The 25,136-nt window shown below is 43.2% G+C and overlaps 1 protein-coding gene across 1 annotated transcript; it reads right to left on the reverse strand.

Annotated features, from left to right (window-relative positions):
• Positions 1 to 24,867, reverse strand: LOC141085418 (uncharacterized). The gene is made up of 7 exons (XM_073570771.1): positions 24,752 to 24,867; positions 19,433 to 19,723; positions 18,232 to 18,396; positions 6,567 to 6,649; positions 4,589 to 4,630; positions 3,167 to 3,212; positions 1 to 1,125 (listed from the first exon to the last, which is right to left on the reverse strand). The coding sequence occupies exons 1-7, from the start codon at positions 24,813 to 24,815 to the stop codon at positions 1,052 to 1,054; spliced, it is 765 nt and encodes a 254-aa protein (XP_073426872.1). The 5' UTR covers positions 24,816 to 24,867; the 3' UTR covers positions 1 to 1,051.
• Between the last annotated feature and the right edge of the window lie 269 nt (positions 24,868 to 25,136).

Consider the following 25,136-nt stretch of genomic DNA (forward strand, 5'->3'; position numbering starts at 1 on the left):
TTTAAAAATGATGAAATAATAATTAGTTTATTTCTCAATACTGATACAAATACACATGCAACAGTTAAAAATCACATTAATTTCTATAATAAAAAATATATTAAAACAAAACATTTATATATATATATATTCTGGAGAGTTATCGATCTGCCTTTAAGGAAATATCTAATACATTTTAAAGAAGACTTGTCAATATTATATCGCAGGTCCTGAATGGGCTTAATGAATTTTCCTTGCCCTTTCTTTAAGCTGACATATTGCCCCAATGTGATAAAAAATAATAAGACTTAATATATACTCATCTATCAGTCTCACTCCACTCCTCCATCCTTCTGGTCATGTTCCCCTGCTGGTCTCCTCTTCTTCTCTTTACAGCATGGCCGACAATTGACAGCTGCAGCCAGAAGAGGAGACCAACAGGGAAATCCATCAGAAGAACGGAGAAGTGGGAGATAGATGAGTATTTGCTCTTTCTTATTTCTTTACCACATTGAGACCATACAAACATGTAAAAAAAGGGCCAGAAAATCCTTTTAATTCTAATTCTTAAAAAGCTTTCAGCTCTTCCATATGAATTATTTTATAATATTGATGGGGTTCTAGCGAATAGTCTTTGCGCCCATGAGCTGATCCAACAGGAAGCAGTACTTCAACATGCCCAATTCATTGTTTACAAGGCACAATTCTATATTTTTGATGCCTGACCTCCACCACCCAAGTTCTGATATTGGTGGTTATTTCTAAAAGCTCCTTTAACATTTGCACCTCCAGATAAACCCAGAGCTCCCCAAATCTTTCCTCTGCCCAATAAGGAAAGGACTAGCACTGCCTAGAAGATTCTCTAATCCAAAGCTGCTACTTTTTCTGGGCTAAAAGCTAAAATCACTGCCTTCAGTAGAGCCATTAATACGTATCTAGTGCTTAGAGATCGTACAAGGAAGTCATCCTAGAATAAAGTCCTAGTGTACAGGTTTGACAAATATCTGGGGTCAAGTTTAAAGTTTTACATTGGGGCTCATAATGTTTCAAACAGCATTTCCGATGGATAATTTCATGATTGTAGTCTGATATTGGAAAATGTTTCCTGTGGTCTGTTGCCAGGTTGGAAAAAATTAGCTGCAGGTGCTGAAAGACAAGAAACAAATGTATTGTGCATGGTGGTTCAATCTTAGTCCAGTTTATAGAGCTGTCTGACTGTGCCTTAAGAACGCAATGCAATCTAAACAGGCTGCAAATAACTAAACAAACAAGCAAAATGCTTGTTAGGCTACTTTCACACTTGCTTTGTTTTGCAGCGCGTTTTTCCCGCAAAAAAACGCATAGAAAAAACGCATGCAAACGCATACAAATGCTGCGTTTTTTTCAAGCATTTTTATGAGCATGCATGAAAAAACACAGCGTTTTTATGCGTTTGTATGCGTTTTTAGTGCGTTTTTACCGTGTTTGCGTTTTTTTCCAACATTAGTTGGCCCCTCACACTAACCCAAACCATGACTTTACTAACCCTAACCCTAACCCTAACCCTGACCCTAACCCTAACCCTTAACCAAACCATACCCTAACCCTAACCCTGACCCTAACCCTAACCCTTAACCAAACCATGCTAACCCTAACCCTTAACCAAACCCTACCCAAACCCTAACCCTAACCCTAAACCCTAACTAACCCTAAACCCTAACTTTTAACCAAACCATACTAACCCTAACCCAAACCCTAACCCTAAACCCCCTTAACTAACCCTAACTCTAACTCAAACCCCTAAATTCCATTGTCTAACTAATGGTCAACAAAAAAACGCATGCGCAAAAAAACGCATACATGAGCATGCCAATGCGCACATATGCGCACCCATAGACTTATAATGGGTGTCTTGCTGTAAAAAAAACGCATTGCGCGCGCATGTGTTTTTTTGAGGCAAGTCGGACGCCCAAAAAATGCAACAGGATGCATTTTGTGCGCCCAAGCGCACACCACAAAAAAACGCATGCGCGGAAAAACGCATACAAACGCATGTGTATGCGCACATAAGCGCATCCCATGCAAAATATAGGGGGAAAAAAGCATGCGTTTTTTAGCGCTAAAATACAGCGCAAAAAACACAAGTGTGAAACCAGCCTAAGTCGGGTGAAACAATTTTTTAGCTTGCACAGAAGATCATAGTTCTCAGCAGTGCATCATGCTGTGTAGACAGGTCTCGCACTGGCGAAAACAATGGCAATCCATGGCAATGGCAATAAAGATCATTACAGATCATTCAGTGAGCATATAAAGTCCAGTATATCTGTGAAAACATGTTTTTAAATGACAACTGAATGGTTAAGATTTACCTATCTGGGGTCATTTAATACCACAACGTTAGTTTGAAGGTGCAATTACTCAGCATAATTGTTCCTATGAGCGCTCATTTCTCAATAATAGTGAAGAAAAAAAATTGAGGAACAAAAAGAGCAATAGGGTCTTACACAGTAGTAGGAGGCAAGAAAAAACAGGGAGTTGCTCATCTGGTACAGTTACACACAACATAAATGAAGCTTGAATAATCAGCTGCTGTAGATCTATAGGTTACAAAGCCATAGATAGAGAGATTTACAAAGACTATGTGGTTCCTCTGCTGATGATCCAAAAGAGAAATTCATGAGACACAATAAACTTGATTTGGCTTTATTATCAAAGTGTTTCATAGTCATACGACTTCTTCATCAGGATGATATGACAATCCTGGATCAATCAACGGATTGTGGTCCTGATGAAGAAGCTTGATGACTTTGAAAAGTATTGATAATAAAACCACATCAAGTTTATCGAGTTTCTTGGATTTCCCTTTTGGATCATTATCAGCAGCGCAGAGGAACAACTTATTTTTTTTTCCGTATACCTGACCATTTTACAATAATAAAAAAGCTTAGACAGGCTGCCAATCACCCGGTCAAGGAACACTTGATTGTTGGATGAAATGATCTTTTGGTTTGCACAAAAGATCATCGTCCTCGGCAACACATCGTCCTCTGTAAGCAGATCATACAGTGTGCTTCAGAAGCGCAATCTGTCCATGTTAACAGGCTAGTAAATGACCACTAACCAGCAAAAAAAGTAGCTGATCGGCAGTAGTTTATGCCACCAGTCAGCTAGTGTACACAGATCCTTAGCAAATGACGTTCTGCTTTACCATTATTCAGTTGGTTATATAGTGCTCCATCTGGATGCGTGAGTGTCTGCAAAGAAAAAGTGTGCATATTGAGTATGTAATTAGGGATACTTATAGCACAGAAGCCTTTGGGCTGTTAAACGTTGCTCTATATAATATTTAATATCACTTTATAATTGGGGGGATCAAACCTCAAAATGTAGAGGCTGGTGTATGTCATGATTCAGGCTGAGTTTTGTATCCTGTCTTTTATTCCTAGTCTGATCATGTCAAGGCTTAACTTTTCTCTGGCGGTGTCAGTTATAGTTTCTTCCTACAGCGTGAGTAGCTGACTCCGTGTATACCCTGATTTGTCCTTCTGCTGTTGCTGACTTTGCCTGTGTCTGTTTGTTCCCCTCTTCCCGTCCTGACTCTGTGTTCCCCCTTCAAGTCTTGGACTCCCTGGTATTTGACTTGGCTTGGATCCTGACCTGCTATTTGTCTCTTGTCTTTGGAATATCGGCTCCTGACCGGTACTGACCCATTTGGCTTGTTTCTGACTCTGTGTTTATTTATTCCTTTGGTACCTTTGGTATTGCACTGTAGACTAATATCGACCTGGCTTGTTTGAATATCCTGCTGCCACCTGGTGGTAGCCTCGTTGCTGCGCTGCAGGTCTGCTCTCTATTGCCCTCTAGTGGAGCTTGCATCTACATGCATAGCAGCAGCATCACAGTGTAGTTCTCCATTCCCTCCGAATATTGGTGGCTGAGAGCACACTAGTGCAAAAAAAATGCAGCCAGCCTCATTTACTAAAAAGAGTTGTATGGTGGCAAAAAGTTATCACCTGTCCTGTGGATAGGGAATAACTTACTGATTGGTAGGAGTCTGAACTTCCTCCATTCTCAAAGGGGCCCTTTTATCCTGTTACAAAATTAAGTTGCAGATTGCATGCCCAACCGCCGCTACATTCATGTGCTACTGGAAAAAAAACTGAGTGCAACGCTCGTCAGCTTAATAGAGAGTGAATAATGTAAGTTTTTTTCTTTTTTTTGTCTTGTGGTATTTGTTGATGGTTTTACTCCAAATTCTTCAAAATGGCTTACATGGTTCGTTTTGCATAAAATCAAAAATATACTTTAATTTTTTCCGTTACATTTGTTTTCGCCTTAAAAAGAACAAGAGGGCACATTTTCAGTTAAAATGTCACAAAATTTGCCCAAAAATATTTTAGGCATATGTCATGACTGAAGTACATTCGGTTAAAAATGTGGTATTGGATGTAAATATCTGTAAAACAAAAACCTTGTGCACATTGGCAAACAGAAAAAAACAGAACAGATGAACTCATTTTAAATGGTCTTTAAAAAAAGATGCAAACTAAGTGAAGAATTTGGCGCAAATCATAATCAGATTAATAAGCAAAAGCGGAAAAAAGAGGTCCACATGCAATATGTGTTTTACCTCATAATGTCGATTTGAATTTATCGATTCGGTTCTTTCCATCTGTACAAGAGAGAATGAAAAGAAATAACTTGCCCCAAAATTAATTTCGAGATAGGTAGGTGTAAAATAGAAGATGGGAAAAAAGGCTACATATCAAAATCTGGCTGTGGTAATGAGGGTAACCAAAAAGTTTCGCATAACATCAGCCTATGGGCTTTACTTATTATGCAGCTAAGAATTATGCAATTTGGCCTAAATGAATTATGCTATTACATTTATGCTTTGAACATCTATATTCATGAAGGGTATAAAATAAACAAACACTCTGACAAACCTTGGAGATTATTGAAAAGTTTTTCTTATTCTCACTGGCCTTTAAATTGAATCCTACAAACTTCTAATATGGAGTACTGTATTGTATAACATGGAATCCAGTGAAAAATTTAGATCAAGTAGTATTGTTTTTTTAATTCTTTTTTACATGTGATATGGTGCTAGCAAATATTTGGTCTTCACAAGCGAGTTGAGTTGAGTGAAAAAAGAAATATGTTTAGAATGAGAGCTACAAATAAAAAGGGATAGATAAAGATAAGATATTAAAAGGTACGAACATGGAGCTCTCATGAGTATGAGAGAGATCTTTGTAAATGTATCTTTACATATGTCATCTTTATCTAACATCTTAAAAAATGTAACTCTTATTTTAAATAAGTTTTTTATTCAAATGACTTGTGAAGACCAAATCTTTGCTAGCACAGTTTTCCATATCAAGTGGTGGAGAATGCGGGCAAGTAACAATATAAGAGTGGCAAATTGAAGATTTTAATAGCTATATTTATTAATTTTTCTTAACATATGGGATGATTCAACATAATGGATATGGGATGATTCCATCAGTTTCCCCCTCAAGGAAGTGGCATCCACTTTTTTTCCCCACAAATCCTATTTCAAAATCTCTTCAGGAAAAATAACATATTCCTGGAACTTCTCATATGAACCGCAAAGTGGATTTCTCATAGAAATTAATACAATAAGCTTTCAATGCCTTTTTGAGGAGGATTTAAGAACTGTAGTGCATGCAAATCTTAAAGGGAATCTGTCACCCCATTTTAGCGCTATAAGCTGTGGCCACCGCCATCAGGGGTGCTGTAATGCTGTAGATAAGCCCTTGATGAAACCTGAAAGATAAAAACACGTTAGATTATACTCACTGGGGGGCGGGGGCGGGTGCGGTGGGTGTCGCTGTCCGGTCCAGCACCTCCCATCTTTATACGATGATGTCCTCCTCCTTGCTTCTCCCTCGGCTCCGGTGCATGTGTACTTTCTCTGCCCTATTGAGGGCAGAGTAAAGTACTGCAGTGCGCAGGCGCTGGGAAAGGTCAGAGAGGTCCGGCGCCTGCGCAATGCAGTACTCTGCTCTGCTCTCAACAGGGCAGATAAAGTACGCGTGCGCAGGGGCCGAGGGAGAAGCAAGGAGACATCATTGTATGAAGATGGGATGTGCCGGACGGGACGGAGACACCCATCGGACCGGACTGAACGCCGGGTGAGTATAATCTAACTCATTTTTCTTATTTTTTAGGCTATATCAGGGGCTTATCTACAGCATTACAGAATGCTGTAGATAAGCCCCTGATGGCAGTGACGGCAGCTGATGGAGCTAAAAAAGGGTGACAGATCCCCTTTAAATATGCATCATGTTCACTTATTCCACAAACTTCACAGCAGCATATTCGCATCAAAATTCATGACAAATCTTATTGTAATACATGCAAATTTTGTCGCTAGTTTTGATGATAAATTCAAAGAGTATTTTCTAGTTTCATTCCCTGTTTTGCTATATAGTATATCTAAAAAAATCCAATTGGTATCATTGTCATAAGTGTCCTAAAATTTCCATGAAAAATCCCACTAATATGGCATCTGACCCTTCGTCCAAGACCAAGTATGGGACTGAGCCTAAATTTACTATTGAAGGTGGTCATGAAAATCATACCTCAAAGGATACACCCTCGTTTACATAGATGTGTGGAGCTGGAATGTTTTCATTCTCGTACTCATGATTTTTTGGAATATTGCCTGCAAGACAGAAAGAGATATATATTCTTAAACACCTATGTGATTTACAAGAACACCGTCTGCAACTAGCAAGTTATACCTGGCCTTCTGCACACAAAGTATTTTTGCAAAGTTTTTGAGGATTATGCACTTTTTGAGGAGGACTTGGAGAGTTACCACTCAGCTTGTGCTCCAAAAACTCCTAGAAAATCTCTGTGTGTAAATACCCTAATACCATATTATTATTATTAATATTTATTTATATAGCGCCATTAATTCCATGGTGATGTACATGAGAAGGGGTTACATACAAATTACAGATATTACTTACAGTAAACAAACTAACAATCACAGACTGATATAGAGGGGAGAGAGGACCCTAGCCTTTCGGGCTTACATTCCACAGGATGGTGGGAAAGGAGACAGTAGGTTTGGGGGTTGCAGCAGCTCCAGTGATGGTGAGGCAGTAGCTCCAGTAGTGGTGAGGGGGCAGGAGGGATCATTGCAGGCTGTAGGCTTTCCTGAAGAGATGGGTTTTCAGGTTCCGTCTGAAGGATCCAAGTGTGGTTGATAGCCGGACGTGTTGGGGCAAAGAATTCCAGAGGATGGGGGCTGTTCGGGACAAGTCTTGGAGGCGGTTGAGTGAGGAGCGAATGTGTGGAGGAGAGAAGGAGGTCTTGGGAGGATTGGAGATTACGTGAGGGAAGATATCGGGAGATTAATTCAGAGATATATGGAGGAGACAGGTTATAGATGGCCTTGTAGGTCCGTATTAGTAATTTGAATTGGATACATTGAGGGAATGGAAGCCAGTGAAGAGATTTGCAGAGGGGAGAAGCGGAGGAGTAGCGAGGAGAGAGATGAATTAGTCGGGCAGCAGAGTTAAGATTGGACTGGAGAGGTGCGAGGGTGTTAGCAGGGAGGCCACAGAAAAGGATGTTGCAATAGTCGAGACAAAAGAAGGTGAGGGCATACACAAGCATTTTATTAGAGTGAGGGTTGAGGAAGGGACGGATTCTGGAAATATTTTTGAGCTGGAGGTGGCAGGAGGTGGAGTGAGCTTGAATGTGCGGTTTGAAGGACAGGGCAGAGACAAGGGTTACTCCGAGGCAGCGGACCTCCGGTACGGGGGAAAGCGTGATGTCGTCAATTGTTATAGATAGGTCAGGTAAGGAAGATCTGTGAGATGGGGGAAAGATGATCAGTTCAGATTTGTCCACATTCAGTTTGAGGAAGCGGGAGGAGAAGAAGGAGGATATGGCTGATAGACACTCCGGGATTTTGGAGAGCAGAGAGGTGACGTTTGGGCGAGAGAGGTAGATCTGAGTATCATTGGCATAAAGGTGGTACTGGAATCCGGGGGACTTTATGAGTTGCCCCAGGCCAAGTGTATAAATTGAGAAGAGTAGGGGTCCTAGAACAGAGCCTTGGGGGACTCCAACAGAGAGAGGATGGGATGAGGAGGTAGTGTGGGAGACGCTGAATGTGCGGTTGGAGAGGTATGAGGAGATCCAGGATAGGGCAAGGTCTTTGATGCCAAAGGAAGAGAGGATCTGTAGTAGGAGGCAGTGGTCAACTGTGTCGAAGGCAGAGGACAGGTCTAGAAGGAGGAGTATAGAGTATTGTCCGTTCGCTTTGGCTGTAAGTAGGTAGTTAGTAATTTTGGTCAGGGCTGGCTCAGTGGAGTGATGGAGGCGGAAACCAGATTGTAGATTGTCAAAGAGCAGGTTAGATGAAAGATGGGAGGAAAGTTCAGCGTGGATGTGCGGCTCCAGAAGTTTGGAAGCGAATGGGAACAGCGATATTGGGCGATAGCTGGACATAGCGGTTGGGTCAAGGGTTGGCTTTTTGAGGATAGGCGTGAATTTAGCATGTTTGAAAGCAGAAGGGAAGGTACTGGAAGTTAGTGATAGGTTGAAGAGGTGGGTTAGAGATGGGATAAGAGTGGTGGCGAGGTTGGGGAGCAGGTGGGATGGGATGGGGTCATGTGCACAAGTGGTGAGGTGTGATTTGGTGAGAAGATGAGCAAGCTCCCCTTCAGTGATGTTGGATAAGGAAGTTATGGGGTTTGGGCATTGGTCTGGTATACAAAGAGGTTGTGGTGGTTGAATAATAAAGACTTGCTGTGTTTGGTCTATCTTGTTTTTGAAGTGCATGGCAAAGTCCTCAGCAGAGATTAGGGAAGTTGGAGGGGGCAGTGGTGGGCGGAGGAGGGAGTTAAAAGTATTGAACAACTGTTTAGGGTTGTGGGATAAGGAAGATACAAGGGATGTAAAGTTGGCATGTTTAGCAGAGGTGAGAGCTGATTTGAATGCAAGTGTTGCTTGTTTGAGTGCAGTGAAGTCGTCTTGGGAATGCGTTTTATTCCAGCGCCATTCAGCAATTCTGGATGCTTGCCGAAGCTTTTTAGTGGTGTTATTGTGCCAGGGTTGTCTATTGATTCGTTGCACTCTGTTATGCATGACAGGGGTGACCGAGTCGATGGCTGATGCAAGAGTGGCATTGTAGAAACTAGTGGCAGTGTCTGTGTCATTGAGTGAGGATATGGTGGACAGTGGTAGGATAGAGTCAGAGAGTGTGTGAGCGTCTAGATGTGCAATGTTTCTGCGGGGTGCGTGTGTTGCTGGTCATGGGTGACAGGTTAGAAGGACAGGGATGAGAAAGTGAGTAGATGGTGTTCAGAGGGAGAGGGGAGGTTGTGAAGTTAGATAAAGAGAAGAGACGGGTGAAGACCAGGTCTAATGTGTGTCTATCTATGTGGGTAGCTGAGGAGGACCACTGAGTAAGTCCAAAGGAAGAAGTAAGGGACAGGAGTTTGGAAGCTGCTGACTGGTGGGTGTCAATGGGGATGTTGAAGTCACCCATGATGATGGTGGGAATGTCAGCAGAGAGGAAGTGAAGGCGCCAGGTAGAGAATTGGTCAAAAGGCAGTGGTCGGGCCTGGAGGTCGGTATATGACAGCCACTTGGAGGTTGGAGGGAGAGTAGATGCGGACTGAATGGACTTCAAAAGAGGGGAGGATAAGGGAGGGAAGAGGTGGGATTGGGTTGAAGGTACAGTTGGAAGATAGGAGAAGGCCCACTCCTCCACCATGTCTGTTGCCAAGGCGAGGAGTGTGGGTGAAGTGGAGGCCGCCATAGCATAGTGCAGCAGGGGAGGCGGTGTCGAAGGGTGTCAGCCATGTTTCAGTGAGGTCAAAGAAGGAAAAATTGCAAGAGGTAAAGAGATCGTGAATCACATGGAGTTTATTACATAAGGAGTTCTTCAAGTGGAGACTGCTTTAGGAAACAGTCCTTTTTGGGGGAGTTTTTCATTTTCTGAACCTTTTTTATGCTTTTTGATTGAACGGTGCTTAGATCGGAATGGATTTTATGAGGAGCAGCTTCAAAGGAGTGAAATGCACTTTCTTTGTTCTTATCAAGCATTTTTTTCAAAACCTTAAAGCTAAATTCTGGCCGACACTGTACTAAATAAGGAATGTGCCTCTGATTGCAGAGCCCATATAGCTAAAGCTAGAGGCTAGAGTTCCTCCATCACCCAGAGTCATCCCTCCTGCGTCAAACAACGGCCTCGAAAGACCTTGAATTCACTTCATGTGACATGAGGAATGTAGTAAAAATGGGTCCCCGGGGAAGAGTTCGGAGGATGGTGGAATATGGTTCCCTGACGTGGACTCAGCGGACGGTGGAATATGCGTCCCTGAGCTAGACTCAGCAAATGGTGGAATATGGATCCCTGAGGTGGACTCAGCGGACGGTGGAATATGGGTCACTGAGGTGGACTCAGGGGACGGTGGAATATAGGTCCCTGGGGTGGACTCAACGGACCCCAGCAGACTGTGGAATATGGGTCCCTGAGGTGGACTCTGCGGACGGTGGAAAACGGGTTCCTGGGGAAGAGCTCAGAGGACAGAAAAATAAGATTATTAATGCGTTGGGGAGTTAAAGCATCAGATGTGTGGCTACGTCTGATGCTGTCACAGAAGCAGCCCTCCCTTTCATCTACGACCACTAACTACCACGGAGCTGCAGGTCAACACTCAGTGTTCGTACGAAAACCCGGGGCCTATTTAGCGAGGTGAAATTACTGTTTCCACACGTCATGTAGATATAGGCACGACTGCTCAAAACCCCGGTGAGCGTAAAAGCGATGGGCCCCTGGCTAAACCTCTACCCCAATAAACAAGCGGCACGGCAATTACTTCCTGGCTTTACGGATGTTTTTTGTATCCCCTTCAAATTCAGAAGAACACCAACCCTGACCGATGACCTAAAATCCGCTTGCAAATTCCCCGCAATATTACACCAAATAATCGAAAAGTAGGTTGAACGAGGTAGAATGGTGGGCCCCTTTCAATTGTTGCCATTCCAAAATATCAGAATCTCGCCGTTAGGCCTTATTCCAAAAAGAGGAATCCGGAAAATATTGTCTAATCTGTCACACCCAAAAGGCGAATCAGTTAACATCGCTACCCCCCAGAGGATGCTTTGTTTGACAAGGCGGTACAATTAGTCCACGCACACTGTTAGCTAAATCAGACATAGAGTCGGCATTCTGCCTTTTACCCGTGCATCCCGAATGTTTCCACTTGGTAGGTTGCACGGTGGACCAGCACTGTTATTTTTATATGTGCTTGCTGAAGGGATGTTCCATTTCATGTTACTATTTCGGGCTATTCAGTACTTTCTTGGACTGGGTTGTCTGTTATGAAACAGGCAGCAATTCGCTGATTCACTACCTTGATGATTTTTTGTTCATCGGCCCCAAAAATTCAAATCTCTGCTCCTTACTTCTCAAAATATTTAAATTTATATCCCGACATTTCAGCATACCGCTATTACCTGAAAAAACAGTCGGACCATGTTATGTATTGCCTTGTCTTGGTATTGAAATAGACACCAATTGAATGGTTTTTTGCTAACCAGCAGAAAAAATGCAGAAAACACTACATATGTAAAAGCGGGTTTCTGTGAAGTTAAAAAGTCACCCTCCAACATATGAAGTCCTTGCTGAGTCTGCTGACATTCGCCAGCCGCGTAATGCCGGTCAGCAGAGCATTCTCTCGCCGATTATCGCTGGCAACAAAGGGCATCTCCCAGCCGAGCCATAGAATTAGGCTTACTCGCTCATAGAAAGCAGACTTATTAGTCAGGAAAATATTCCTACAATCCTACAATGGCCATACCTGAGTCATGGCAAAAGAGATGACAAACAAAGAACTAGGGCTCGTGGTAGGAGTGTGGGGAGGAGGACCCCTGCAGATTGTCCAGGCTGGAACCAAGGGGACCACCATCTAGGTTCCTAAGCGAACTGTACCCGAGGAGTGAAGGAGGGAGGTGGACAGTTGAAAGTGACAGAACAGCAAGGGGAGGGGCGAGTATAAAAGGGACAGGGAAACCAGAGGAGGGGGCACCACCAATAAATAATTGAATGGGATCCAACACCAGCCTATTAAAATGAACATGTAAAAAAGAAGAAGAAAAGAATAGGCTATACAAAGGGGGATCACCATAGACATATTAAAATGAACATGTAAAAAAGAAGAAGAAAAGAATAGGCTATACAAAGGGGGATCACCATTGACATATTAAGGAGCAGTTTTTATTTATTGAACATGTAATGACCAACACTACAAAACATTAAAAACATTAAAAGTCACACAAGTGACATAACAAGTGACATAACAACACCTTTGTTATGGTTCCACGTCGTTTTTTGTGTTTCTGTTTTCAGTGTACCAGGTACTTTTAGTGCTATTGGTAATTCATGTCCACACATACACTTTTTTGGGGGGCACTTTTTGATATTTTCAGCCACCGCTTGGTATGCTGTTTATATAGTTAGGAATTTGGTCACCATCCTACCTGGAGTGCAGTTTCAGGGTACAGGCTCTATTATGAGCCATTGATTGCTGTTGTTATGTCACTTGTGTGACTTTTAATGTTTTTAATGTTTTGTAGTGTTGGACATTACATGTTCTATAAATAAAAACTGCTCCTTAATATGTCAAGTCCTTGTCTATGGTGATCCCCCTTTGTACAGCCTATTCTTTTCTTCTTCTTTCTTACATATAAAAGGGACAGGGAACGCACAGGGGAGGCAGTTGGCGGTACAGCAGACACAGAGCAAGAGACTGTGAGAGTGTGAGAGAGCCAGAGTGACAGGCGGTGACCAGAGAGGAGACAAGCATCAGAGGGGAGATTTACTGTGGCCTGCGGAGAGGAAGCGCTGAGCTTACCGACAAGAGACTGCCGCTTCACTCCAATCCGGGGTCACAACCTGCCCACGGTTGCCCGCAGCCGTTGCCGCTGTGCTCCAGCCTGTTGCGGCCTGTCCGGCCCCTCTCGCGGCCACCGCCGCATCACTTCAGCCCGCGGCTGCAGCCTGCCCGGTGCCGCCCTGCTTCAGCCCACGGCTGCGGTCTGTTCATCATTGCCCGCACCCGACATCACCCCGCTGCAGTCGGTAGTTGGGGCCTACTCCCCGCCTACAGAGAGACACTTTGCCTAGGCCCAGGCCGTGCACGTGCCCTGCCAACTGCCACTCCTGGTAACTGCGACACAACCCTGCTTGGGGGCTGGAGTCTCCTTGAACTCGCTCATGAGCGGAACCCCGCTGTTTCTACAGGGGGTTACCTCTTCAAAGGACTCCTTCAGGGCCTGTTCTGCCCCAACTCCTCCTGGGCGTCAGAGCACCCGAAGACTACTCCAGATCTTCAGCAGCTGGGCCCAGCAGTTGCGACGCCAAAGCAGCTTCATCAGAGATGCCGAGGGACGTCAGGACGGATAAGTGACACTATAGGAAATAAGGACCCGTAGTCGGCCATATCGCGGCCCTATAGTAACCGGCCTTTGCCGGATTAGTCGTGCTCCCTTTAATAGTGTTTAGTTGCATTGAGTCCCTGCGTGGACAATTTCGGTTACTTTTTCTGGTTGCTTAGTATAGCCCTAGCGACTTTCATTGATAAAAGTTATTTTCCAAAAGTATACTTAGTCTCGCGACTCGTCACTGCATCCTGTGTACCTGCTTTACCACAGGAGTATGTATCAAAGACGGTTTCACAGCAATCTACACAAACCAATGGTGCAAATGCAGCTGGCCTGAGCTATGGATCACAGCAAGCTGAGGGCGTGATCCAGACCTGTTAGAGACTTTTGCAATAGTATCGTCAGTGGAGCTATGGGTTACACAGTTGGAAAACATGAACATTCGATTTCAAACGGAAAATCCTGGAACCGCAAAGAGCGGTCTTACTCGCTCTCTTAAGCCGGCTAGTACTACTATGCCTAAAACACAACATCTGGTGTCGAGCCACATTAGAGGCAGATGTAGATGATAATCTCGTTAAATCACTGTTATCTTCCGATTGGCAGGTCTTGAGAGTCCTTTTCCCCAAATGTGCAACCATCGGGTATCCAGTATCCTCCATTCCTATGGGACATATTGGCCAATGACTGATGCCATTAATCTGCGTGGGAAGAGTAATGCTCGCTAATTCAGGGTAGGCCCGTCGATAAGTGCGACCGAGCGAGATGCGAAGTGTCTACGGAATGTTTGATTCGGCTCAAAGAAAGAGGGGCATAGGGTACATGGGCGCAGCAGCATTTATCGGGAATAGCCTTTTTCTTTCAACTAATGGGGTGGGCGGTTATTACAAAGTTCTTTTCCATCAAACAAGCCGTTAAAGGCTGGAAAAGGCTTCAACCAAGTCAGGAATGTCGTTGCCCCATTTCACTTAGATTATTGCATGACATGATTTCAATATCCCCATCAGTATGCAAGTCGCAATACGAATCGATCCTCATATCAGCAGCTTTCGCTATTGCTTTTTTCGGCATGCTGCGCCTTAGCAAATTGTTGCCGCGGTCAAAAATAGCAACGGAAGGCGGTTTAATCAACAAGGACTTAGTCATATGCAGCGACAATTTGCGCATTCGTGTGTGAAAATCCAATTGTGATCCCACCGGTAGAGCCACGTGGGTCCTGGCTAAATCATCTGATGGCACAGTATGTCCACCAAAATTAGTCAACGCTATGCGTTAATAAGACACACAAGCAGATTTTTTTCTCTCATATACAAACGGGTCCCCTCTTACCAAGTATCAGTTTCAGGTAATTTTCAAGCAGTTGTAAGAGGGGGACAGGATGGTAGTCATAGCCGAGGTCACTGGTGCTCTGGTGTCCAGACCTCCTCCCACAGAAAAACCATCAGCTTCTCCCGGCGTACCTGTTCGAGATGCTGGTCCACCATCAGGGATTCCATAGTGGTTTTGCACAGCTCCTGCACTCTTAACTCCAGTGCTCTGGGTTGAAATAACAGACACAGATACCGGTTCTGATCCCAAACCAATGAGTTTACTTTCTTCTTCAATGGTCCTGGACACATCAGTTACATTACAGTTCACACAGGCTTCCTCCTGCACAGTCCGGCATAGTACCGCCCTGGCTGGTACCACAGCATCACTCCAGTGAGAGGAGAATAGGAGAGAACCCGTTCATCCGCTTCGCGTCAGGCTTGCAGGCCTCAGCCCTATTTAAGATCTTCCACATAGTGAATCCTCTGCATCCTGCATGACTCTTGGACCACTCTTTCCTTTCTGTCTCCGCTGTTGTCTCAAACTATAATTTCCACAGGTGCTCCGCTTTTATACAGCATCCGACAGCCTGTTACCGTGCTTTTCTGCTTCACCACAACGTTACGCAGCCGCTGTGTCGTCCTGGGCCTAGAGCCCTTGTGGACTTGTCGGGTGTGCTCACCCCTCTGAGCTATTCCTATGACCTACACTAACTTAACCCACAGCAGCTCCTCCTACAGTTAACCCTTATATGAACTATCTATCAACTGTACATAACAAGGCCCACTACCATACCCCCATCTAGTGGCCCTTTGCAAAACTACACATACTCAGTCTATGAATACTATATATTACAAGTGCCCTCCTCTAATGTTCCTAAAGGATGCACTACCTCTCCCTAATCTATACAGAAATACAAAGGCATAATATGGCATACAACATAATATAATACATCATGGTAGCACATAATGTGGCAGTACCAATGAACAGGAGGTAATACACCGTAGTGTAGCAGAATCGAAACATCATAAAAACTGTACATTAATTTACAATACACATTGCTGTTTAAAGGGGAGGTAGCATTAAAGGGATATTCTACCCAATCCCTTACACAGTGCTTAAAAAAAAATGGCGCTAATCCAAAGGAATATGGGACACATTCTTTCCAAATCGGGGCAGCCACCGAAGCAGCTAGGGCAGGCGTATCGGAGGCTGAATTGCAGAGAATGGGTCATTGGAAACCCACATTCTTCGCAAGATATATAAGACCTAATTTGCTGAAGTAACACATTTTGTCTCTTACAGTTGTTTATAGCCAGCAGTTTTGGTATTAGGACATTCATACAGTATGTCTACTGGGTGGAAAAAAGGACCAAGCTTCAGCTGCGAGGAAAAAATCTAGGCTTCCCGGGATTAGCGGTCAACTGTAGACCTGTCAGAGGGCTCCAATGGCAACAGGTGTTCATAGAGTTAGTCAACATCGCTAAAAGGGCCCGTAATATTAGTGTTACACGCCGGTGGCAATAATTTGGGCAAACGCAAAATCGCTGAACCCTATACAGTAATGACAACAGACCTGTTTTTTTCCCGGATATGGTATTGGTGTGGTCAGAGATAATACCACGAGCAGTCTAGCATGGTGCGAGGGATGCAAAAGCCATAGAGCGCGCAAGCAGAAGGCTCAATGTGCGGATGGCAAAATTTGTGATGGGAAGATGTGGTATTGTGGTTCGCCACCATCAGCTGGAAGGAGATAACTCGGCACTATTAAGACTGGATGGAGTTCACCTCACGGGCATTGGTCTTGACATATTTTTGTCCGACTTGCAGGATGGAGTTGAACAGGCCTTAATGTTGATGGGCGGGAGTCGGAGTCCTGTGTAGGTCATACTCATGATCCTCCATGGTGGAAGATGTGGAGAAAGGCAAAGGTTCGTAACCGCTCATTGGCCTGTATGCTTGTCGGTCGCAGACAGGGCCTTCGGCTAGGAGCCAGTTACGAAATGTAGTTGCCTCTCTCTGCTTATGTAATTAATAAACTGTGACCGACCTGTTTCAACCCATCTAGGTCTGTCTGTGTTTTCATTACGGGACTGGTGGGAGGGGGAAGGCACTGTTTGAAACACGAGGGTCTCTGCAGTCATGCTGGGCATTTTTGCTGTGGTTTTTATATGCATTTTTATACTCATTTTCAGCTGCATTTTATAGTACCAGTAAAACCTATGAGATTTCAGAAATCTCATGCACACATATTGGTTTTTCTATCATCAGTATTTTGTGCTTTGCATGGTTTTTTGGGCATAGAGCATTTCACTTCTTCAGCATTTTTTACCCATTGACTTGAATGGTTGGAAAAAAAAGCAGGTATCATTTTTTGCAGCTTTTTTTGTGCCAAACTTCATTCTTTGGAAGTGGACTTTTTTTCAATACTTAACTTTATCAGCATGCACAAGAGACAAATATAGCATGCCAAAACCACAGTAAAAAAACATCCAAAAAAAAGCACCAACAAAATTAAAGAAAAAAACAAGGAAAACCTGCTTTTTTCTGCAGCTTCTTTCCTGCCAAGAAATCAGGTTTTACTACAGAAAAAAAAATATCTTACACTTAATGAAAAAACTCTTAAGATATCCAAGCACTTTCGATAGCAGTGGGCCAAATCAGCCAACAGCTGTTCATCCCATACTAATACACACTTAGCTTTGGATGACTGTGCACAGTGTGCGATTACAACAGAGACAGGAAAAGGCTGCTGCCCTGCACTTCTGGCAGCAACTTATTTCCTGTGAAAACACAATTTTTTTTCCTAAACATCTGCCATCATGGGTGAGTCGGGACTAAAGATCAAATATGTTACGAACTTCTTCAAAAAATCATATGTGCTAGAATCTACAACTATTGGGTATTTCAGCAAAATGGTGGCCAGATGCTAAAGGGCTCGGAAGTAAAAAAAAATTATTCTCACCTCTTCTTAGCAATACTTTATATCTTATGCGGTGACCAGACTTCTATTTCACTCCTCTGTCTTCTTTTTTCTTCTGTTCCCAAGCATGCTTGTAATTTTATGAGGCTCAACAAAATCATTTTGACTGTTGGAGGCCCAGATTCAGGAGAAAAGAGAAGACAGAGGAGCAGATTGGAGGACCACCATCAACAGGAGAGCTATAGGGAGGACTTTGTGGAGGTAAGCATAAGACTATTTTCTTAACTATTTCTGGCAAGTTTGATTCTCACTGAATGAATCCAATGTGAATCGAATTTCCTGGACAAATTTGAGTAAATTTCCGTCATTCAAATTTTGAGAGAATTACCCTTATTTGGACCCCTTGAGAAGATTGGTAACTTTTGACAAAATAGGCAAGTTCAGTTGACATTCATCTAATCTGTTTAGGCAAATTAAAACAAGACCTGGGATTGATTTCTTTATAATATTGATGGGATCCAAAAGATGGGTTCCCACTTACAACATCGGTATGATCGACACCTCCTCTCGCTATTCTGACTATTCATGAACAGAATATACAATACCTTTTGTTTTTTTTAGGACGAAGATGATGATAACGACTGTGATGATCACACCAAAGATGATTCCCAACGCAATGCCAACCACTGCACCAGGCACAAATGTGTTCGTTTTTTCTGCTATGGTAGCTGGTCCGTTATTATTCTGCACTGCAATTAGGCTTCCTGCAGCTGTTATGAAAAATACAATAAGAATCATAATATGTAATGGGCCTCAAGTGTGATTACTGGTCCGGACATAAAGATGAGAAATAGCCCAGACAGGAATGATGGCCAAGACAGGTAGCAGAGAGCTGGCATAGACAGGAAGAGGAGGGCTAGCCCGGTCTGAAAGCGGAGAGCTGGCCTAGACAGGAAGCAGAGTACTGCATGGACAGGAAGCAGAGTGCTAGCCCAGAAAGGTAGCAGAGGGATAGCACAGGCAGAAAGCAGATGGATAGCCAAGATAAGAAACAGAGATGCCCCAGACAGGAAGCAGCGTGCTGGCCCAGAAAGGTAGCAGAGGGATTGCAGGGGCAGGAAGCAGAGAGCTAGCCCAGACAAGAAGCAGTGTGCAGGGTCGGACAGGAAGCATGCTTCTGGCCCAGACAGTTAGTGGAGTGCTGGCCCAGACAGTTAGTGGAGTACAGGCCCAGAGAGAAAGCAGAGTGCTGGCCCAGACAGGAAGCAGAGTGCTGGCCCAGACAGGAAGCAGAGTGCTGGCCCAGACAGGAAGCAGAGTGCTGGTAAGGACAAAAAGCAGAGAGCTGGCACAGACAGAAAGCAGAGAGATAGCCCAGTCAGAAAGTGGAGAGCTGGCCCAGACAGAAAGCAGAGAGATAGCCCAGTCAGAAAGTGGAGAGCTGGCCCAGACAGGAAGCAGAGGGATTGAACAGACACTAAGCAGAGTGCTGGCTCAGACAGGTAGAGAGCAGGACCAGATATTAAGTAGAGGGCTAGCCTGGTCTGAAAGTGAAAAACTGGTCCAGACAGCAAGTGGAGAGCTGTCACAGACAGGAAACAGAGAGATGCGACCAGACAGGAAGCAAAGACTTGTTCTGGACAGCTTGCACAGACAGTAAGTGGTATCATATCATAGCCCTTGTCTGCTATGCCCGAAGAGTTGGATTTCCCCTATTTTAGAAGAAAAAGTCTTGGAAAGTAGGCAAATGTGAGTTAAATATTGCAATAGCCACATCAACAATAATAGAATCGTACTATTACTCACAGCGCATGTAAACCTCATACATCACTATGGCTGAAAAATTTCTCTTTTTTATGGAGGCTTTATAATATCCCTGATCAGAATGTGTGACGTCGGTCAGTTTGAGACTTCCATTTGAAAACAATTCCCATTGGCTTTGGACTTTCCCATTATCTTTGGAAGCATTAACACATGCTTTATTGATGAACAGTTCCTTTCTGAAACTCCATACTACTGATTGGCTGTTTTCCAGGGAGACAGGTGGATTCAAATATACAGATTCCCCACAACTGACTTCTTTTCGATATACAAACCCTGTTTGATGTAGCAAAAAAATATTGAAAAATAGATTAAAGCTTCTAACAAAGTCAACAGGATTAAAATTAAATTGCAAATATGGTAACTAGTAGGGTGTAATGAAAGAGCTTTGTTCACGATCATGGGAGGTCTCACCTTTTGAAGTCTCCAAAATCAAAAGAGAGTTGATCCATTGTTTGGAAACAAAGTTTTATGTCTAATATTCTTGTATCATTTGGCAGCCAGAGCTGGATGCTATTGATTTATATAGGTTTTCCATCTTTGGTGGTGTTTTATTTTTACTTGAATGCAGGTATTTTGGGCTAAAAATAATTTTTGCAATTGGATTGAATTTTGCAATTTGTCAAAAATTTTCCATTGCTTGGCTATTTGTTTTCAGAACAAAAAGGCAGATAAAAGAATTACAATATTCTACAGTAAGACCATGAGAAGTCAGCAATAGACAGGGCAACACAGAGGCGGAAGAAGACCCATGGTGCAAAAGTTTTAATAAAACCCAAGGGCAACATTGATTTTTAACCCAAAATACATGCAATTCAGAAGAAAAAAAAAATTGCCTCGATATTTGGACAAACCCTTTAAAGGGAATCTGTCACCCCATTTTTCGACTAGGAGCTGCCGGCACCAACATCAGGGGCTTATCTACAGCATTCTGTAATGCTGTAGATAAGCCCCCAATGTAACCTGAAAGATAAGAAAAAAGAGTTAAATTATACTCACCCTGGGGCGGTCTGGTTTTGATCCGATGGGTGTCACGGTCTGACCGGCGCCTCCCATCTTCTAACAGTGACGTCCTCTTCTTTGCTGCCTGTGGCAAGAGGTCTGGCGCCTGTGCACTGCAGTATTCCGCTCTGCCTCAACAGGGCAGAGCAGTGCGCCTGCACAGGAGCCACGACAGGCAGCAAAGAAGAGGACGTCACTCACCGTTAGAAGATGGGAGGCGCCGGACCGCAACACCCATCGGACCAAGAGCGGACCGCCTTCCGATGAGTATAATATAACTCATTTTTCTTCTCTTTCAGGTTACATCGGGGGCTTATCTACAGCATTACAGAATGGATAAGCCCCTGATGGCGGTGGCGGCAGCTCATAGCCGAAAAATGGGTTGACAGATTCCCTTTAAGTGTAGACCACAGCACAGACTTCGGGTTGTCCGTGCTGGGCTTAAAAAGCTAAATACCCATATGCATATAAAACTGAAAATACACTAAGAATATTACATGTTTTTACTGTTTTTTCATCTCCACTTTCCAAAAGCAACAACTTTTTGCTTACATTTCTGTTGATGAGCGAAATTAGGGCATGTTTTTTTTTGTAAGAAATAGATACAAAGAAGATATAAAGAAGCTATAAAACATTTTTTTTTTTGACGGAATGTAAAAAAACAAGTTTGGAATTGTTTTGTTTCTTGTTGTTGAGGCCAAAGTCTCAAAAAGGCTATTTTGGAGGAGAAAACCAGAGGAAGGAAGGGTCAATAAGCAGGGTCAAAGCTGAAAAGTAGCGTAAGGACATGTTCACATGTTCAGTATTTGGTCAGTATTTTACATCGGTATTGTGACGAACAGCCCACCGCCGTTCGTCCAAATACGGGCGACACTAACGGGGGTCCCGCTGCCACCAAAACGCGACGGACAGCGGACCCTGTGTCACCACTATGTCACAATCCCACCACTGACACCGGTGTATCAGCGGACGGAGGGGCGTGACACAATGCCGGCACACGGCTATCACAGGCGCAGTGGGGCTTATCTTAGTTATCCCAACACTGGCACCATGTGACCAAAAATATCCAGCAAGCTAATCTCGCTCTACAATTTGCCGCAGGGGGAGTTTAATTTGGATGCCCCACCACTGCTATCAATCTTCCAAGTACTGCGGGGATTTATGTATATCCCACTTTCTCAGTTCCACTTTGGAACTTGCAGCTCTCCAGCGCCCCCCTTACCCTCAGGTCAGTCAGGGAACTGCACCTAGGATAATTGGTCGCCGGACGGGCTGCCTGTTGTGAACCGGCAATTAGGCTTCTGCAGTAAGGGAATTATGAATGCTGGTGCCGCAGACCCTTATTCAGCTATATAAGACCCTTCTAGACTGCCAGCAAGCCGCAATAGCCGTACACAACGCGCTGCCACCAGTCACGGTTACTTAATTCACAGTGTTAAATTAAGAGGGTCCGTGGCAAACCCCTTGAATTAGTAGCGATTATCTATCAAAGGCGTATAGTTCGAGTCTTAGAGCATAGAGACAGATCTAAATAATTATTTCATTTATTTTCCGAAAGAGGACAGTGATTACAGATAAAAGTTGCTATAAAATTGAGACATAAAATATGTACAGTACAGGTATAAAATAAAAGTGGAGAAAACAAAGAGATTACACTCACAGTTCCATATTGTTCCTTAGGCAGACCATGTGGCTTTAAGGTGGGTGGAGGCGGAGCTGCACTTCTCCGCTCATCTGAGTTCTTGTCAGCACGGACTCTGCAGCTGTTCTGAGCTGGTTTGCCCAGGAAATGCCTTATAGACTTTCCTATGTGACATCACAGAGAGGTGCATTCTGGGTTGATCCCACCTCTCTTATCCAAGTTATGTTTTGGCTACAAAACTTAGATTAGCTATAACTTTATGGGAGAAGCTGGTATGGACTCATCAGTGGTATCATGTTTCCCAGCGTAATGAGCCCATCAAGAAAACATCAAACATCTATGCGATATGACCGTCCATTTGGGCGCAAATCCTATCTCATGTTCTGGACAGGGTAGAACTTCGAAACATACGCGGTCTCGAAGCTGGGACCGCTCAGGTTACAAAAATATGATTTTCATATCTCTAGGGTATTTGGTTCTTATGGTATAGTCTCTCATAGTTTTATTCGTTTCAAACAAAGAAGTTTTTCCCGCACTTTTTTTCTTCTCTTTCAGCCGAGGCACATGAGAAGCCAAATGGGGTGACAGGAAATTGGTTTATGGCACTCGGGGGAAGGGAAGCTGCTGTAGTGTGCAATGTAACTGAGACACTGGCAGGCAGCTTCTCAAAGAAAATGGAGGGTTTGTTAGCACATTGCAACAGAAAACATATCTTGCAGACATTGTACATCACAGGTATTTATAAGCCAAAACTAGGAGTGGTGACATGTTTCTATTATACTTTTTCTCTAACTGTTCCACTCCTGATTTTAGCTTACAAATACTGATGTAAAATACTGACCACATACTGACAGTCCCAAAGGACAAAATCAGGATCCATAAAAATAGTCAGAAAACATAATCCGAGGTCAAAATAAGGAGTAATGAAACAACAAGGAGCTGAACCAGAAAAGCACAACACTACATCTCGTAGCTTCCAGCACTAAGCTGGAAGCTAAAGTAGGGTGTGGTGATTTCCTACTAGCGGTAAGCTGGGAGCTAAAGTATAGTGTGGTGCTTTCTTATTAGCAGTAAGCTGGAAGCTAAAGTTGTTGTTGGTGTTCTCCATTTGGCTTAAGCAGGGAACTGATAACTCCAGCTGGTTAGCACACACACCCATACTCCCAGACTGGATGGCACTACAAGTCCCAGCAACCCAAATCTAAATGGTTGGACAGAGCCTGTGCCAATCAGTGCCTCTGGTTCTCTCTCTCTTCTGTCACCAGCGCAGGCCACAGAATGAATATTGGATGCCGGGTGACAGTAGCAGATGTTGTGGGGCAGGCTTTGGAGATGTGACGCTGTGTGCACACGTAAGCGCTTTTTTACGCATTTTTACCGGCAAAAACGCTTAAAAATCGCTTAAAAGAAGCATCCATTCATTTTAATGCATTCTGCATTTTTTGTGCTTATTGTTGCGCTTTTTTCCACGAAAAAAACACATTGCGGTAAAAAACGCAGCATGCTCATTAATTTTGTGGAAAAGTCTGCGTTTTTAGCTATTTTCTATGAGACTGGGGACGCGCGGAAAAAAACGCATTAAAAACACGCGTTTTCTGGGAAGGAGTCCGGTTTTCATGCAGAAATGTTCTGCATACGTGGGCACATAGCCTGACAGTTGTTTGGTTTTATACCTTGAGTTATAAATGAATTCTTGCATTCCACTTTGATTTTTATAGGAGGCGAGATGAGCAAGTAGCAGCAATTCAGACATTCTTTCTTTTCATGATTTTTCATTTTGCAAGATGATTAACACATTCAAATTATTATTTTTGAAGTGAAACCAATTAAGTTTATATTTTTATATGTTATTTTGATTTCTTTGACATAATAAAGGATTCAATAGAAAACGATTTATGTGTGTTATTGGTTTTTTTGGGTCTCTCGAGGTGACCACCTCACTATGTTATCACATGATTGAAATATTACAATGCAATACTTGGCTAATGCAGGGTATCATGACTGTCAGCATAGGAATACATGCACAGAAGGAAAAAAAATGCAGATTTGTAAATTAATTGCACCCTTCTGCACAGAAAGGGGTGAAATGAGTGTAAAATTCCACAACAGATACAGTCTGCTTATTTTATCCTTAGCTAGGGCCACAGGACAAACCCATCGGCATGCCAGAGTTATGTTGTGCTGTGCATCTGTGGCTGACTGTCTAATCGTTTAAATGCTGCTAGCTACTGGTCACAGAATTTAAGGGAGTTTTTCTTCTAGCCCCAACTTACCTGATGAAGTTGGCTTTCAGCTGTATGATATGTTAACACAAGCTACTGGCTTTCATGTATGACAGTTCTCGTTAATGACTTCTTGACTACATTATATGTATACGGGGTTAAAGAAAAGAGCCCCTCTATAGACCTGAGGGCCACCTCATCTAAAAATGGATCATCACTATTACCCTATTAAGGCAGTCCCTACTTACTATTTCTTTAACTCCCATTAATCTTTGTAGAAGTCTATAGTTAGTGCCGCCTCCATGAATTGGTCAAGTATGGTAAAATAAAATATAAGGTGGGAATATTTCTTTAAATTCAGATATTTACAGAAAAAAATGACATATAATTTGCAATTATAGCATTTTAAGGTAACTGTTGGGATCCAGAAAGACTTACCTGAAACCATCAACATCAATGTGCTGCACAGGAGGAAACAATGACCTTGACTGACCCTCACCATCTTCTATATGACGCTGGAGGTGGCACATCTCTTTAATGCTTCGCATCTAATTCCTTGTTAGGGTTCCCTCTAAGTTTTTCACAATATGCACCAGCCGCAAATTCCTCTTCTATTAGGAAGTGATGTGTCCACATAAAAGCCACAAAGTTTCATGTAAACTGAAGCTGCGCATGATAAACATTTAGCCTCAACAAAAATTTTAGCATCATTACAAAATCTTGGCAGGAGGCTTATAAACCTAAATGACTGAATTTGGCTCATAATGCACAGGAGGATAAATTATTGAGAACGTCATTATAGCTTGTGAAACTGTGAGTTACA

This window comes from Dendrobates tinctorius, unplaced genomic scaffold (genome assembly GCF_039654945.1).
Source record: "Dendrobates tinctorius isolate UK_male_01 unplaced genomic scaffold, ASM3965494v1 ptg000028l, whole genome shotgun sequence".
Classification (NCBI taxonomy): Eukaryota; Metazoa; Chordata; class Amphibia; order Anura; family Dendrobatidae; genus Dendrobates; species Dendrobates tinctorius.